Source organism: Trachemys scripta, chromosome 7 (assembly GCF_013100865.1).
Source record: "Trachemys scripta elegans isolate TJP31775 chromosome 7, CAS_Tse_1.0, whole genome shotgun sequence".
Lineage (NCBI taxonomy): Eukaryota > Metazoa > Chordata > Testudines > Emydidae > Trachemys > Trachemys scripta.
Genome location: NC_048304.1, coordinates 67,509,799 through 67,523,880, shown reverse-complemented (window position 1 = coordinate 67,523,880; position 14,082 = coordinate 67,509,799). Strand labels below are relative to the sequence as shown.

Here is a 14,082-nt window from a genome sequence, read left to right as displayed (position 1 = left end):
CGCACACGCTCGCACACATCCATATATACTCCCTCCCCCCAAAAGAAACCAACTTACCCACAAGTTATATTTCATTCAAAAACTAGTCCTCCTCTGCTCCCCCTCCTCTGTTTTTCCTGCCTCTCTTCCGTTGCAGAAAAAGGCCACATATGTCTGAAAACACTTCTAGGCAGAAACCATCTAGTGCAGAACAAAGACAGCCAGGGTTGCCTTAATCTCAGCATAAGGCAGCCAGTAGCTATTTTCAAGCTTGTTCTCTCTCTCTCCCCCCTCTGAGGGCACCCTGCGCTGCTCTGTTTCTCTCTCTCTCTCTCTCTCTCTCTTCTCTTTGCCTGTCCAGCCACTGCACAACACACATCAATTATTCATTGCTGGTCTCCCGGTTTCCAGGCAAAACCAATCACAGATGGAGTCTTGCTAATGGGCTCATGCCGTACTTGCCAACAGGCTATTTGTGCTCAAGCTACAACCCTCCAGAGACAATAAAGAGAATCAGGTTAAGCTTTAAAACTTCACACATACACGAACAGACCTGAAACAGCGATGTGCATGTCAGCATCCATATGACATTGCTTAGGAGCATGTCTTCGGCGCACAGGATGCAAGAAGGCTGCTTTAAATCTTCTGAAAGGGTTTTAAGAAAAATCAAACACTCAGAAAATCTCACCTCAGCTGCATGTTACTGATATGGCTGGTTTTCTTTTCTGTCTCTAGTGATCCATCTCTCCCATTACACACATCTCTCTCATCCATATATACATCCACTTCTCTCTCTCTCTCTCACACACACACACACACACATACACACACACACACACACATACACAAGCAATCACAGCCACTTTGCCCAGAAGGGAGAGAGAGAAAGGAGGAGGGGAGGGGGAAAAAACCCAGGCAGCTCACATTTCAAACTTGCAAGGAGGGGTGGTGCTTAGAGCACTAGGACAAAGCCTCTTTATTTGGCATCCAGCCAAAATACTAAAATAAAATCCCTTGATCAATTAATTTGAAGCAACTTTTGTTCGAATGTATATAACAAATCATTAAGGGTGCGGAGGCTGAAAAGTCTTCAGAATTGGAAAAATTAATACACTTTTTTCCCCCTCCCCTGCTCAGAATGCTGTTGACTAAATCCATCAAACTAGTCATGCTAATTAGCGCCAAGAGAAGCCTCTGCATTTAGGCAGTGCTGGTGGCTTCCTATGTGAAGAGGAATCAGTCCACTGGAGGCAGAGTGGGAGGAAGTGAATGGACAAGTTTTCTAGTCAGATGAATGTTAAATATGCATCAGGAGCATGATTGATCTTAGTTACTTGTTGAAACACAGGAAGGTTGGTTAGTGCCATTTGATCGGCACTTATATCTGAATTTGTTTTTTGGGGTGTGAGGGGTGGGTTGTGAGAAAGGAAGGATTGTGTTACTTGACCCTTCGTTTTTATTTAGCCTTGATAATCCAAGATACTGCAATAATACTGAGCATTTATGGATCATTAAATATACAAAGCACCATTCAAGTATTTAGCCCTGCCAAATGGATAGGAAATATTATTCCTAATTTACAGATGGGGAAACTGAGGCATAGATAAATTAAGACTGTGCTTTCAAAGGAGCCTAAGGGAATTCAATGGAAGTTAGGCACCTAATTCCCATGGCCTGCTTTGAAAATCTCACTCAAATGATTTCCTCAAGACCACAGAGAATGGCAGGATTAGAACTCAGTTTGAGCCCCCTCAACTACCTACCTGTGGCTCATTCTTCTTAATAACTCCAATCATTTTCCATGTAACATAACTAAAACTGTTTACGTTTAAAATTAGACTTGTGCGCATTTTAAATATTTTCAACACTTCAAAAGTACTCTTTACAGAGAAAGATATTTCAATAAGCTCTTCTGTGTAAAGGCTTTCTGTAAGGAGTTGACAATATAAAGGACAAGAAAGAAATGTACAGGAAGCATATGTGACTTTTTTTCCTCCTCTGAGGGAAAACTGGCAGTTTAAGTTGTGGCTGACCAAGAATCAGCCTTTTCCTGACATAGCATCCTGTGGTAAATAGCCGCTTCCTTCCCAGGCACAACCTTCACAAATGTTCCTCCACTTCTTAAAGGGGCACTCAGACATTTTATCACAGAGCTCACTGGGTTAATATGCTGCTGCTTCCATTCCAAAAAAAGAAAATGGACCATAAATTACCAACAAACAAACAAACAAACAAAAAAAACAACCCCCCCCCCCCAAAACTAGCAGGCCCACCTACATTCCTTTTTGTTAAAGAACCTAAAAAGGCTCTGCATTTTTTTCCAGTATTCACAGTTACTCACTGAACTATGTTTAAATAAATAAATAAATAAATAAAATACAAGTGTCTGCAACATGACCAATCAGGTCAGCAAACTACCAGAGATACCAAAGTGTGGTTCTGCTCTGAAAAGTGACTCAAAAAATGACATTGTCAGGTTCAATGTTTATTTTTTTCTGTGAATCCAGATCAAACAAGTAAAAATACATTTTATTCTCACTAACTTCCATCCCTGAAAATACAGCTTCAGGTCAGACAGTCAAACTGGGTTCTTGCCTCCTCTCATAGTTCTGCCAGTGTAAAAAAGGTGCTGCAAGTCAAATTCTCCTTTCAGTTACACCTCTGCAAACCCCAGAGCTGCACAAGTACAACTAACGGCAGAATTTTAAAACAATATGGCTTGCACAGGTGCCACAAAAAGCATGATTTGGCCTATATAAGCGTTAGTATTGATGCATGCATGAGATGGAAGGAATCCAGCTAGATTCTCACAGCCCAGAAAGAGAGTCTGCAGGGGTGATAGAAAAACAAACAAACAAACAAACAAAAAATATTTTAATTTGCAAACTGATCAAACTTGAGATGGAGGCAATGAGAGAAACACACAGGATCTCATGAAACTGTTTTTATCACTTTTCAGAATAGAACTGTACTTTAAGAAGATGTGAATTATATTGATTGGCAGGCAGTGAAAATGATAACATGTATGAGTTTCAGATGACAATGTTATTCGGAACTAGCAAAACTAGGAGGGATTTAGGATGATAATCCTGAACAAACACCAAATTCCTTGCTGGCATAACTCCACTGATTTCAGAGTTTGAAGTTATGCCTGAAGAAAAATATATAGATAGATATAATTTCCACTTTGATATGTTTACACTTTTTTTTAAAACTTTCATTAAAAAAAAGATCACTATTTTTTTTCTGATATTATATTCACTTTCCAGTGTCAGAGTGTAGGTTTCTCTTTAAACTGCCTGTCTTTTCAACGGAAGTGGTTTAGAGTAGACAAATCATTTATCTAAAAATTATGTACTTACTTCTCCTTTGACAAATCTTCAGCAGGTTTCTAATCCCACCCTGCCACTTGAAATAACACTTTCTGTGATGACTTTTGAGTCACAGTTGTCAGAGGAATCTGGCACTGTAGTTAAATGGATTAAATCATACTTCATAGCCTACCGTATTTTGGCAAAGAAGTGGTTTATCATTTGTAGAAATTAATCATAAGAGTTTTTTCTGCAGGGCAAATTCCCAATCATTTTTAAGATTACTATGTTTAAGCCCCAATGACAGCAGTATGTCAAATTACATCATAGGAAGGGTTGTCTCAGGCAGTGATAACTATTAACAAGACTCACTGAAGTCATTTACCACTGGGAGGAGTGTGTGTCCGTGCTGGGGAAGCCATTTTTAAAAACTGGTGTAGGAGAGCAAGCCCAGTGGCTGTGCTTTGTGCTGCCATTTGGGAAAACATGGATTCTACTTCCAGGAAAACCACCTCGCTCCTATGACTAGAGAAGTCTGGTGTCCTTTGGAATCTCAGTGTCATTCAGCCCTTGCGGAAAGAGCGAGGAGTACTTTATTTGCAACATCTCTAGCTGATTAAGGAGAGATGGTGATAGGCTCCCAAAGGAGTATTGCCCAGCACTTATATCTACCTTGAACTATAAACTCTTTAAGGCAGGGACTGTCTATTTTTGCATACTGTGCAGTGCCAAGCACATTACTAATGCTAAATAAAACCTAAAAAATTAAATAACAAAAAACAACAATAAACATTTCTCAGCAAGCAGAAGAATGAAAATAAGTGGGCTGCAGAAGGGACAATGAACCAATCTCCAATTTAAATGCTTTAGTGCCAATTACAGTGTCAGCCACACACCACCAGTGGTGCCTGATGTATTGGGATATCATGATACATCAGCGTGGTTTCGTTATCGTGGCAGGGCAGACACTTATGTGGAGGGGCAAAGTAGTTTAGAGACATGAAGTGCGGGGGATGAAGGAACCACTCATGCTCTTTGTCAAGCAGCGACAATGTCAGTTATTCCCAATTCTGGAATAACATGACACTGTATAATTAAAGTATAACTGCTGACTTGGCAAATTACCCATAATAAAAGAAATAAAGCATCTAAAATTATCCAAGGGCCCAATCTGGCAGTCCTTATTCAATGGGAGTTTTAGTGGAGTAAAGTTTTTAACTGCAGGATCAGTCCCTTAGTACATTAATTCAAAGGTTATTTATCTAAAGCAGACAGGAATGCCATCGCTGTGTATACATCTTAGCACTGATGCAATGGCTTTTTAAAACCCTTTAGAAGAATTATAATTACATGTTAAAAATACAGAGACTCCATGGGTCAGTGGCCTTGTGGGTTTTTTTTAAATGTCTCACAGTAGACTGCATCAGTAGAAGCTGTTATAAATCACAAAGCTGCATCCTAGTCAGAAAGCAGCAATATACTTAAAAAAAAAAGAATATCCTTTAACTCAGCATCAAGTGCCTTTCATGCATAATCCACTTTTCCAAGATCAAACCAACTCAATCCAGAGAGGTGGGAGAGGAAGCCCAGCATATTAAGCAAGGAAAACAAACTCTGCAATGTGGTTAGTCCTGTTCTTTTGTTTAAATCAAAGATTGCTACACTACACAGCTCACCATACCCATGAAGTCCTGATCTCTGCCAGGTGTCTCCAAAAGCAAGGCAGAAAAGTTCCAGAATGTAATGTAGCATCTCGGCTCACACAGGCTCCCTCTTTTCACCACTGCTACTCTGTGCTAACTTTCACGGACTCTACAATTTTAATATTCTGAGGTACCAAAGAATACTGGAAATACTGAAAACACTTCCCTTTGGACAAGCACACCCTATATCTGTTCAAGTGGACTTGACCTTTTCACATTTTCTTTGACAATCTCAGGTGCCATTTTTAATGTTTAAGACCTTGGACATTTTTATGTTCTTGTATAACCCCATGATGAAAGAACCTTCTCTCCTCCAACCCAACAGATGAGGTCAGGATGGGCTGTGATTATGGAAGCTCATAACTATTGTAAGGAGGAAATGCCCTCCCCTTTTCCTTTTATAATCACCATCATCTTCGGAAGAGGAAGCCCACCTTACAACCCCATCTCACTTATTAGTGTAGGATTTTGCTACCTTCTCATTCTATTTCTTCTTTATTAAATGTCTTTACCATACATAGACCCAAAGAGCTATGACAATTACAATGAAATATGGAAAACTACAGAACGATAGAAAAAAAAGCTAAATTCATCATGTTCATATATTTACATTTTATTCACTGCTATCCACTGTAAGAAAACAGAGGGGAAAAGGAACCAAAGCAAAGAGAAAGGAGCACATAAGGGAAAGAACACACTCCCAACATAGTGTGGCAGACAGAAAACATATCATGAAGAACCAGAAAACCATTATACAATGACACCATCAGTCTATAACTGTCTCCAGTGCTGTTTCACCATTCCCATCAATAGAGCTCCCTGTACACATCACTAGCTGTCAATCAGACAACTCTAAAAAGAAAGACCAAATATTCTCAAATCTGTTGAGTTTTTCCGTTCGTCTTTCAAGAGCTACTACATCATTTAACTCACCGGAACAGTTTTCTACCCTGGGAGGTGTAGGTGACTTTCAGCATGATAAGATCAGACTCCATACCGTTAAGAATAATGAGGATCACAGGAACCAGCATTTTTGTGAATTCATCATGTGGGAGATTTAGGCTGGAGAGTCCCAATATAAATATTTCTGGTTGCAGCAAAAGAGAAGCTCCTACTAGTTATTAAATTCTTACATTTCCCTACTCCCCAATGCTCCTAATTTGTAGACAGTCCCATACAAACCACCATATACATGAAAGCCAGAAATGTACATTTCCAATGGTCATTTGCATCTTTAATGCCTCCTTTGGACACAGCAGTTGGGAGTCCATTGCATGCAAAGCACTTCTGGTGAATTAGACAGAGACAGAGGCCTTTTTGTACCAAGTCCAATTTCGTTACACTGTTGCGTGATCAAAGGGATTCCCAAAACCAAGTTCCATTTATTTTTAACCATCTCTGTACTTTTTTCAGTAGCCTTCATTAAGTAAGTAGATACTTCTGCAGAGGGGTTGGCAAGCTGCCCAATTTACCTTGTTACTTCAGTAAGTCTAGAGATGCAGGAACTACTTTTAGATGGGGGCAAACCTGATTGACTAATTCTAATGGGCTTATGTGTTATTTAAAGGGTAAAGCCCCCTGTTTTTGCCTATATTTATTTCACAAGACCACCCTTTTGTGCCTGCCTCGTCTAGCATTGCATATTGATGATAATTCAAGCTCATTAGAGGCATCACTTGCTTCACTTTCATCTTGTACCTTCTCCAGCATCTAAGCACAGCTCAAGGCCCACCATGCCTCTCCACAAATGGGAGACCAGTCACATCTATGAGGTAGCTTTGTCTCTGTTTGTTAAGCACTTGGAGATTAGAGTCACTGTCTATTGACTTCAGCAGGAGCAGAGTTAGGCCAATGCTATCCAGGCATTTACTATTATTTATTTGGTTCCACTCCTCCATTTGTTTTGCACTTGCTGTGTGCCAGCGAACTAAAGCCACATGTTGGCACAGGCATGCAGAGGGTTAACTATAGCTAAGCTCCTTCCTCCCCCTGCAAAAGGTGCTCAGGGGTAAATAATGAGGCGGGTCTGGAGACAGCAAGCTAAAAAGAAAGAGGACAGGAAACTCCACAAGGAGGTAGCGGGTGGGGATGCCGTGGAGTAAAGAAAATTCCATCCCCAGTCACTCCATGACTGATAGTAAAAATCCTGGTCTGGGTTCTGTTTTTTCTTGGCACTGTAAGACCAGTTTGTTTTGTTTCAGCTGCTGTCAAGGTTGCTCTCTAAGACCCTCAGGAGATAAAAGCCTTCAGGAAAACAAGGTCAGCCTAAATGACTGTTTTTACTTTGATTATTACAAACATTCCACTACCATTTATCATACCATACCTTGTGTCACTAAATGTCATCTCCTCCTCATTCCATACCCACTCCCCCATGTCAGGGCCATTCAAATGGTTCTGTGAATAGGGCCCTCAGGGTTTGCTTGTACTCATCCCCTTGAGCCTAAATATGCCACTGTCTGATGCAGCTGAGCTTCAACAGTGAAGGGGAATGCAAAGGTTCCCTCTCAAACCCAACTCATCCACCTATAGCCACAAGAGAGAAGCGAAAGTATTAGAGGGACCAAAACTGAGGAAGAACAAGTGATGCAAATGCATTGAGTAGGACATGAATAAGATAGGAAAAGGTCCTCATCTTCCCACAATGGTTTGCATCTTCTGCATTGGAAAGTCAACAAGAGAATGCCAGTCCCACAGTGGGCATGAGTTGTTAGAGCATTAGAATTCAAATGTAACAAGAAAGTTGAGATGAAACGGATTGGATTCCATTCAAAAAAACGAGGACAATGTTGTGTGCCCCTCTCCCAAGACCACCATCAAACCATGAAAACCATCACAAATGCACACAGCTCTCTTGCTGGTGCCATTCCGCATATGCTAGAGGAAGATGCAGAAGTTATCAGAAGGCAACATTATCCAGAATCACTTAAGGAATGGCATCAGTGTTTCAGGCCAGAAAAACTGACCTATTTTGAGAGTGGACCACACTCTGGAAAATCTTTCCCGTCTACATGCAAAAAGCATATGTGTGTGTGTGCGCGCGCGAAATCTGTTTCAGAAATACCACTGCATGTTTTTCGCTATCTAAACAAACCTCTGCACATATGCAGATACTTGTTTTTCATATTAATCTGACAGAAAGCCATCCAACATTGCTTTTAGTGGATATTGAGATGTAGCATGGATCAGGCGTTTAAGATCAATAAGGCAAAATTTTCTTGATGTGGACCAAATCCAGTTATTGTCACTTTTTTTCTCCTTGCACCAATCTGACTTTAAGAGCATCCCTCAATACCCATATTTGACTGTACACTAAGGAGGATTACAATACTAGCAAAACCAAAATAGAATTATTAAAGTTTTGTGCTATTTTGAAAGTGAATATATGCAGTTACTGCAGAAGAAAGGGAATGGACCTGAATGGAAAGCGGTGTAGCTCAGAGGAGTCCCAAGAGAACACTGGTAGGTAATCACTACAGCTACATAAAGAAGAGCTTTAGGGATAACAGATATTTACCAAATTTCTCTCTACAACATTCTGTTCAAAGCAGGTAGTTCTCCAAAAACTGCAGACCCTTATTATAAGAAAGCCCAGAGCTTAATCTTGGTATTTCAAAGGTTACTGGACTATGGGCTCATTCAACTCTGAATATTATGGGCCTGATTCTCATTTTACACTGAGCTCAGTTACACTTTATGCCCCCTTAGCAGTGTAAAGGAGCCTCCATGACTGTGTTTCAATACTGGAACGGCTTCTCTTATAGCTAAAAATGTCTTAGACCCCATTAGCTTATTCAGAATCTGAAAAAAAGAGTCACTTCAGCATTTTTTGCTGAGGGAAAAAATATCTGTAACAATTTATAAGAACAAAATTAAAAACAGCAATTAACACAGGCTTCTATCTTTAGTAATTATTCATATACCTGTTTAGCTGATAATAAGTAGTAGCTCCAGGCTGTCTGCCTGCATTGCTAGGACGCAGACAGCAACCTTTGCTAAATTGACTCTATTGGTTACACTCATGCTGCAAGAGCTGTTTTCAAGGACAGATGTACAATGTTATATGGGTAAAGAGACAAGCAAATTAGAGATGGGTGCTCTGTCAGAATTGGACTGAAAAACATGTGTCAGCATTTCCCTACATTAATAAGGCCTTACATTTTTAACTCTTCACCTTCTGGCTATTCCAGGGATGCAAGAAGCATCTATACTCACAAGTACAATATATAACAGAGTTTTGTCTTCTAAAATACATTTATTTATTTAATCCCTGAAATGTAATGGAGGATCAAAAACAAAACAACAGCAAGAGTATGAAAAGGGGTACTATGGCGATTCATACGGAGTATTTAACCCCAATTAGATCATGGTGCATATGTCGTCACAGATTATGGATTAAGCAAATTTAGAACAGCTAAGCAAAGCGACAGAAAATTGTGTTTTTGCTATTAACCACTAAAATACAATGAATTAGGGGTGGTCAAAAAATGACAAACATTTTGTAAAAATTTTTGTAGCCAAGTTTCTACGAAAAAGATGTATCACAATATTGGAAATTTTTGACCATCTCTATTCTAAAGTCACAGGAGGCACTATGCTGCCTAGTGGATAGAACACTGGACTGGGATTCAAGAGATCTGATTTCTATACATGGCTCTCCCACTGGCCCGCTGAGTGGTCTTTTGCAAGTCACTTCACCTCTCTGTGCCTCAGTTTCCCCATCTGTAAAATCAGCATGTTTGCTACCTCCTTTGTAAAGCGCCTTGAGATCTACTGATGAAAAGCACTATATAAGAGCTAGATATTATATTATTATTATTTATGAACAAATGAAGGCAAGCAACAATCATTTAGGCCTATACTAAAAAAGGTTTGCCAGTATAGCTTCCCCTCCCTCCCGCTCAGAGACATATACCAGCAAAAAAGAGTGCTATACCACCACAACCACATTTTTGCCAGTGTAACTGCGCTTAAAATAGAGCTTTTGCCAATATAGAAATGCAGTTAAAAAAAAATCACCTCCCTAACAAACATATCAGCAAAAGTTTGTAGTGTAAACCTGGCTTAACTGGAGGATGACAGCATGAGAGGATGGCTTAACTGGAGGATGAAATCCCCTGAGAGACGGGTAATGAGTTCGATGTGATCAGTGGAACTGGAGTCAGAGGGCCCACATTCTCTGGAGGGGCTGCTATTGACAAGACACTAGGAAAACAGACACCGTGCAGAGTTAGACTAGAAACAACTCAGCCACATGGAGAGAGCTGTGCACAGGGCTTAATAAAGTTCCACTTGTTCAGCTTAGCCTGCATTCAGCTTCACTCTTTGCAAATGAAATAGGATAGCATCTTTCACCTGTGCAAGTTTTCATCATCATGTTCCTATTACGCCTCTGGCGTTTAGGGCAGTGACGAAGCTCCTCCACTCCAGTGTGTTTCTGGCAAGTCTTTCAATGGTTCCCCAGCTGTGCCCCAGGTTTTTCAGCTTGGATTCCACAGCTCTTCACCATGTTGTTTTCAGGCAGCCTCGTTTTCGCTTGCCTTCAAGTATCCATCTTATTGCTACTCTGGTGATGGACTCAGTTTCCATCCGAAGCATATGACCAATCCATCTCCAGTGCCTCCTGGCAATGATGATGCTCAAATCCTCTTGGCTTCACTGTGTCAATAGATCTTGGTTTGAGATTGTTCTGGGCCAAAAGATAGAGGATTTTTCTGAGGCAGGTTGTATGGAATGAAGACAGTTTGGACATGTCATACTTTCTCATTCTCCAACATTCTGCACTGTAAAGTAGTGTTGAAAGTATGCAGCTCTGACAAATCTTGAGTTTGGTTTTGGTGTTGTATTTTGATGATTTCCAGACTGTATTTAAGCTCCCAAAAGTGATCCTGGCTTTATTGATTTTGTTCTGGATGTCCTGGCTTTTTCCACCGTCCTGGCTGATGGTGCTGCCAAAATATGTGAATGTTTCCACATTGGTGAGAACATAATCCTCTATCTGTACTGGCGATGGTGAGTGTAAGTGGGGCAGCTGCCCCACTCCAGAAGAGCAGGAGTTAAAAGCAGCCCTTGGAGAGGGCTGTGGCTGGTACCCAATTAGAAAAGGGAGTAAGAGCAGCTGAGGGAGGCTGGCTGGCTAGCGGGCCCCAGGTGTGGCTAGCTCAATCAGGACACAGCTTGCCCTGATAAAAGGGCGGTGAGCCAGGAGACAGAGAGTCTCACTCCAGCCTTGGAGTGGGAAGGACCTAGCTGCCCGGGAGCATAGGGTACCTGAAGCAGAGTAGTGCTGGGGAAGGACAGGCAGAGCTGGGGAGCTCTGGCCTGGTGAGTCCCCAGGCTGAGGCATTCCTGAAGGCCAAAGGAGGTACTGGGGCTGCAGGGAGACAGCTGGGCCAAGAAAAGCAGCAGGTCCAACCCCTTTGCCAGTGATGAGTGGCCATTACAGACTGCAGTCTGTACCAGAGAAAGGGGGCTAGATGATGACTGGCAGTAGCCACTGAGATAAGGTGGACTTAGAGGGTTGGGAGTTCCGAGGGAAAAGGGCACCGGGGTCTGGGACAGACACGAGGCCTGAGGCAGGAGAGACACCGGCCAGCAGGGGGCATTCTGAGTGCTGGAATCAAGCTAATTCCAGGACAACCAGCAGGAGGCACTGCAGCAGTGAGTCTGCGATCTGCTACTCGGAGACAATATTAAAGGTCATGATATCTGTCTTACTGCGGTTGATTTTCAGTCCAATTTGCTGGCAGAATGCGCTGAGTCGAGTTGTTTTTTCTTGTATATGGCGTTGGGTATGTGATAGGAGAGTGACATCATCTGCGAAGTCCAGGTCTTCAAGGGATGAGAAGAGTGTCCATTTAATGCCTCTTGGCATGTCTTCTGTTGTACGCCGCATTACCCAGTTGATGGCAATGTTGCAGAGGATTGCAGACATGACACACCCCTCAAGTACTCCTGTTTTAACTTCAAAACTGAGCTCACTGTGATCAACACTGCATGTAAAGTTGCAATAGAAGCTTTTGATTACGTTGATTATACGGAAAGGAATTTCATATGCCCGCAGAATGCGCCATAGGCTGGACCTGGGAATGCTATCAAAAGCATTCTCAAAGTCTATGAAGTTTATGTAGAGTTGCCGTTGCCATTCTAAGTACTGTTCTATTATGTTTCGTAGAATGAAGATCTGGTCTGTGCATCCACACCCTTTCTGAAAACCAACTTGCTCTTTTCTGCGAACGTGATCAACTGCCTCTCATATATGCTGGACCATGATCTTACACAATACTTTGCTTGGCACAGATAAAAGTGTGATACCACGCCAGTTATTACAATCGCTGAGAGTTCCTTTCTTTGGTATCTTTACTATAACCCCATTGGTCCACTCATCTGCACTTTCTCCCTTTCCTAGACTGATGTAAATAGAGGGGCCAGGATAGATGCTGCTAATTTAGGATTTACCTTGAACAATTCTGCATTCAAGTTATCCTTGCCAGGAGCTTTCCCATTTTTTAAGGATTTGATGGCTTGAATGATCTTTTCCTTAGTTGAGGTGTCTGTGTTGATACCAAGATCTTCTTCTGCCTCCTGGATATTTGTTTCCTCTTTAGGTGGCTCCCTGTTCAGCAGTTCTTTTTTGGTTGTTAGTAGGTGTCCTTGTTTGTTCCTGATGAGAGTGTTTGTTGGTGTTTGCCATTTACCACTGATAAGATGTCACTTTGTAGGCGGTTCCTTGTTCACCACAAGCAGCTGCATCCTCTGTTTGTGTTGCCAGATTATCAATATTATGCCATTGTCCGCTCTAACAAGGCATTTGACCTCCTGGTGTGCCTTGTTATACTGCTCACAGTATTTGTCCTTTAGCATCTGGGATTTTGTGTCTAAAACTTTTTTCTTCAGGGCTTGTCTGGTTTCTATGGCGTTCCATGTGCTGGGTGTAATCCACTCCTTCCTTCTCTCCTGCCTGTAGCCTAGACAGGCTTCGCTGCTCTGTTTATAAATTGCTGTTACTTTGTCCCACTTCTTGTTCATCTCCTCATCCGCATTCCCCTCCTCTTCATCAAGGTCTGCAAGTGCCTGAAACCTGTTCTTTAACTGCAGAACGAAGACTTTCTGTATTTCAGGGAACTTTAGCTTGTCAATATCATAATGTCTACGTCCCTTGTTTGGTGGACCCACACTTCTCAGTTTCAGCTTGATGGAGGCTGTCACAAGGTGGTGGTTGCTGACAACATCTGCTTCCCTTCTCACTTTCACATCTGTCAGTGAGCGTCACCATTTGCCATTGATCACGATATGGTAAATCTGGTTCTTATCTCTGCCATTTGGAGAACACCATGTCAGGTTGTGAATTTCACAATGTTCAAATAGGGTTCCGCCAATGTCTAGGTCATTCATATTACAGAAATCAACAAGCCTTTCTCTGTTTTCATTCATGTCTTCCCATTGCTCTGTCGTTGTTTGTGTTGTCCTTACAGACCTTGGCAGTCAGGTCTCCCATGACAATAGTTAAGTCGTGGCGTGGTACTCTCTCTAACTCCGCCTGTAGTGCAAGGTAGAATTTGTCCTTTACTTCTTCATCACTGTCATTTGTCAGAGCATAGCACTGAATCAGGGTGATATTATTATGCTCTCCCAAGTCTGCTGCTGATGGATTTCCATTCAAGCAGGGAATGCTCCACTCCCTTCTTCAAAAGGATGGCAACACCCTCATGTTGTTGTCCATCATCCCATCCAGAAAACAGCAAAGTTTCTCCCAAGGCTGTTGTTAATCTTCCTGATCCCATCCATCTGCTCTCGCTGACACCCAGGATGCGTAAGCTGTAGTGTCTCATCTCTGCTGTGACCTGAGCTAACTTCCCTGTTTCGTACATTGTCCGTATGTTCCAAAAAACAAGTTTGGTTTTGTCTTGGTGTTGAGCACTTTAGTCTTCATGCCAGTGGTTTCCTTTCGGCTTTCGCCACTGGCAGTCATACGGGTCATTGACTCCTGAGGGCCATCACACACAGTAATGGGCGATTTTTCCGTCGCTGTTTCCGTAACATATTTTTTTTACGGGACAGGGTTGTTAGCCCTGTGCCTAAACCCCAAC

General features: G+C 41.8%; 1 protein-coding gene across 14 annotated transcripts in view; it reads right to left on the bottom strand.

Moving 5' to 3' along the window:
• The window catches only part of ZMIZ1 (zinc finger MIZ-type containing 1), a 491,983-nt gene that overhangs the window by 121,017 nt on the left and 356,884 nt on the right, over positions 1-14,082 (bottom strand). Inside the window, exon 1 of one of the 14 annotated variants that reach the window (XM_034775980.1) lies at positions 668-794. The exons of 11 other annotated variants lie outside the window; for them this stretch is intronic. Coding sequence is in view for 1 of the 3 variants with exons in the window: in XM_034775978.1 (XP_034631869.1) it covers positions 533-563 (31 nt within the window). In the remaining 2 variants the exon portion in view is untranslated. Of the gene's footprint in view, positions 1-57; positions 259-532; positions 579-667; positions 795-14,082 lie in introns of those variants that run through there. 2 more of the 14 variants (XM_034775978.1, XM_034775981.1) reach the window with 2 other exon arrangements.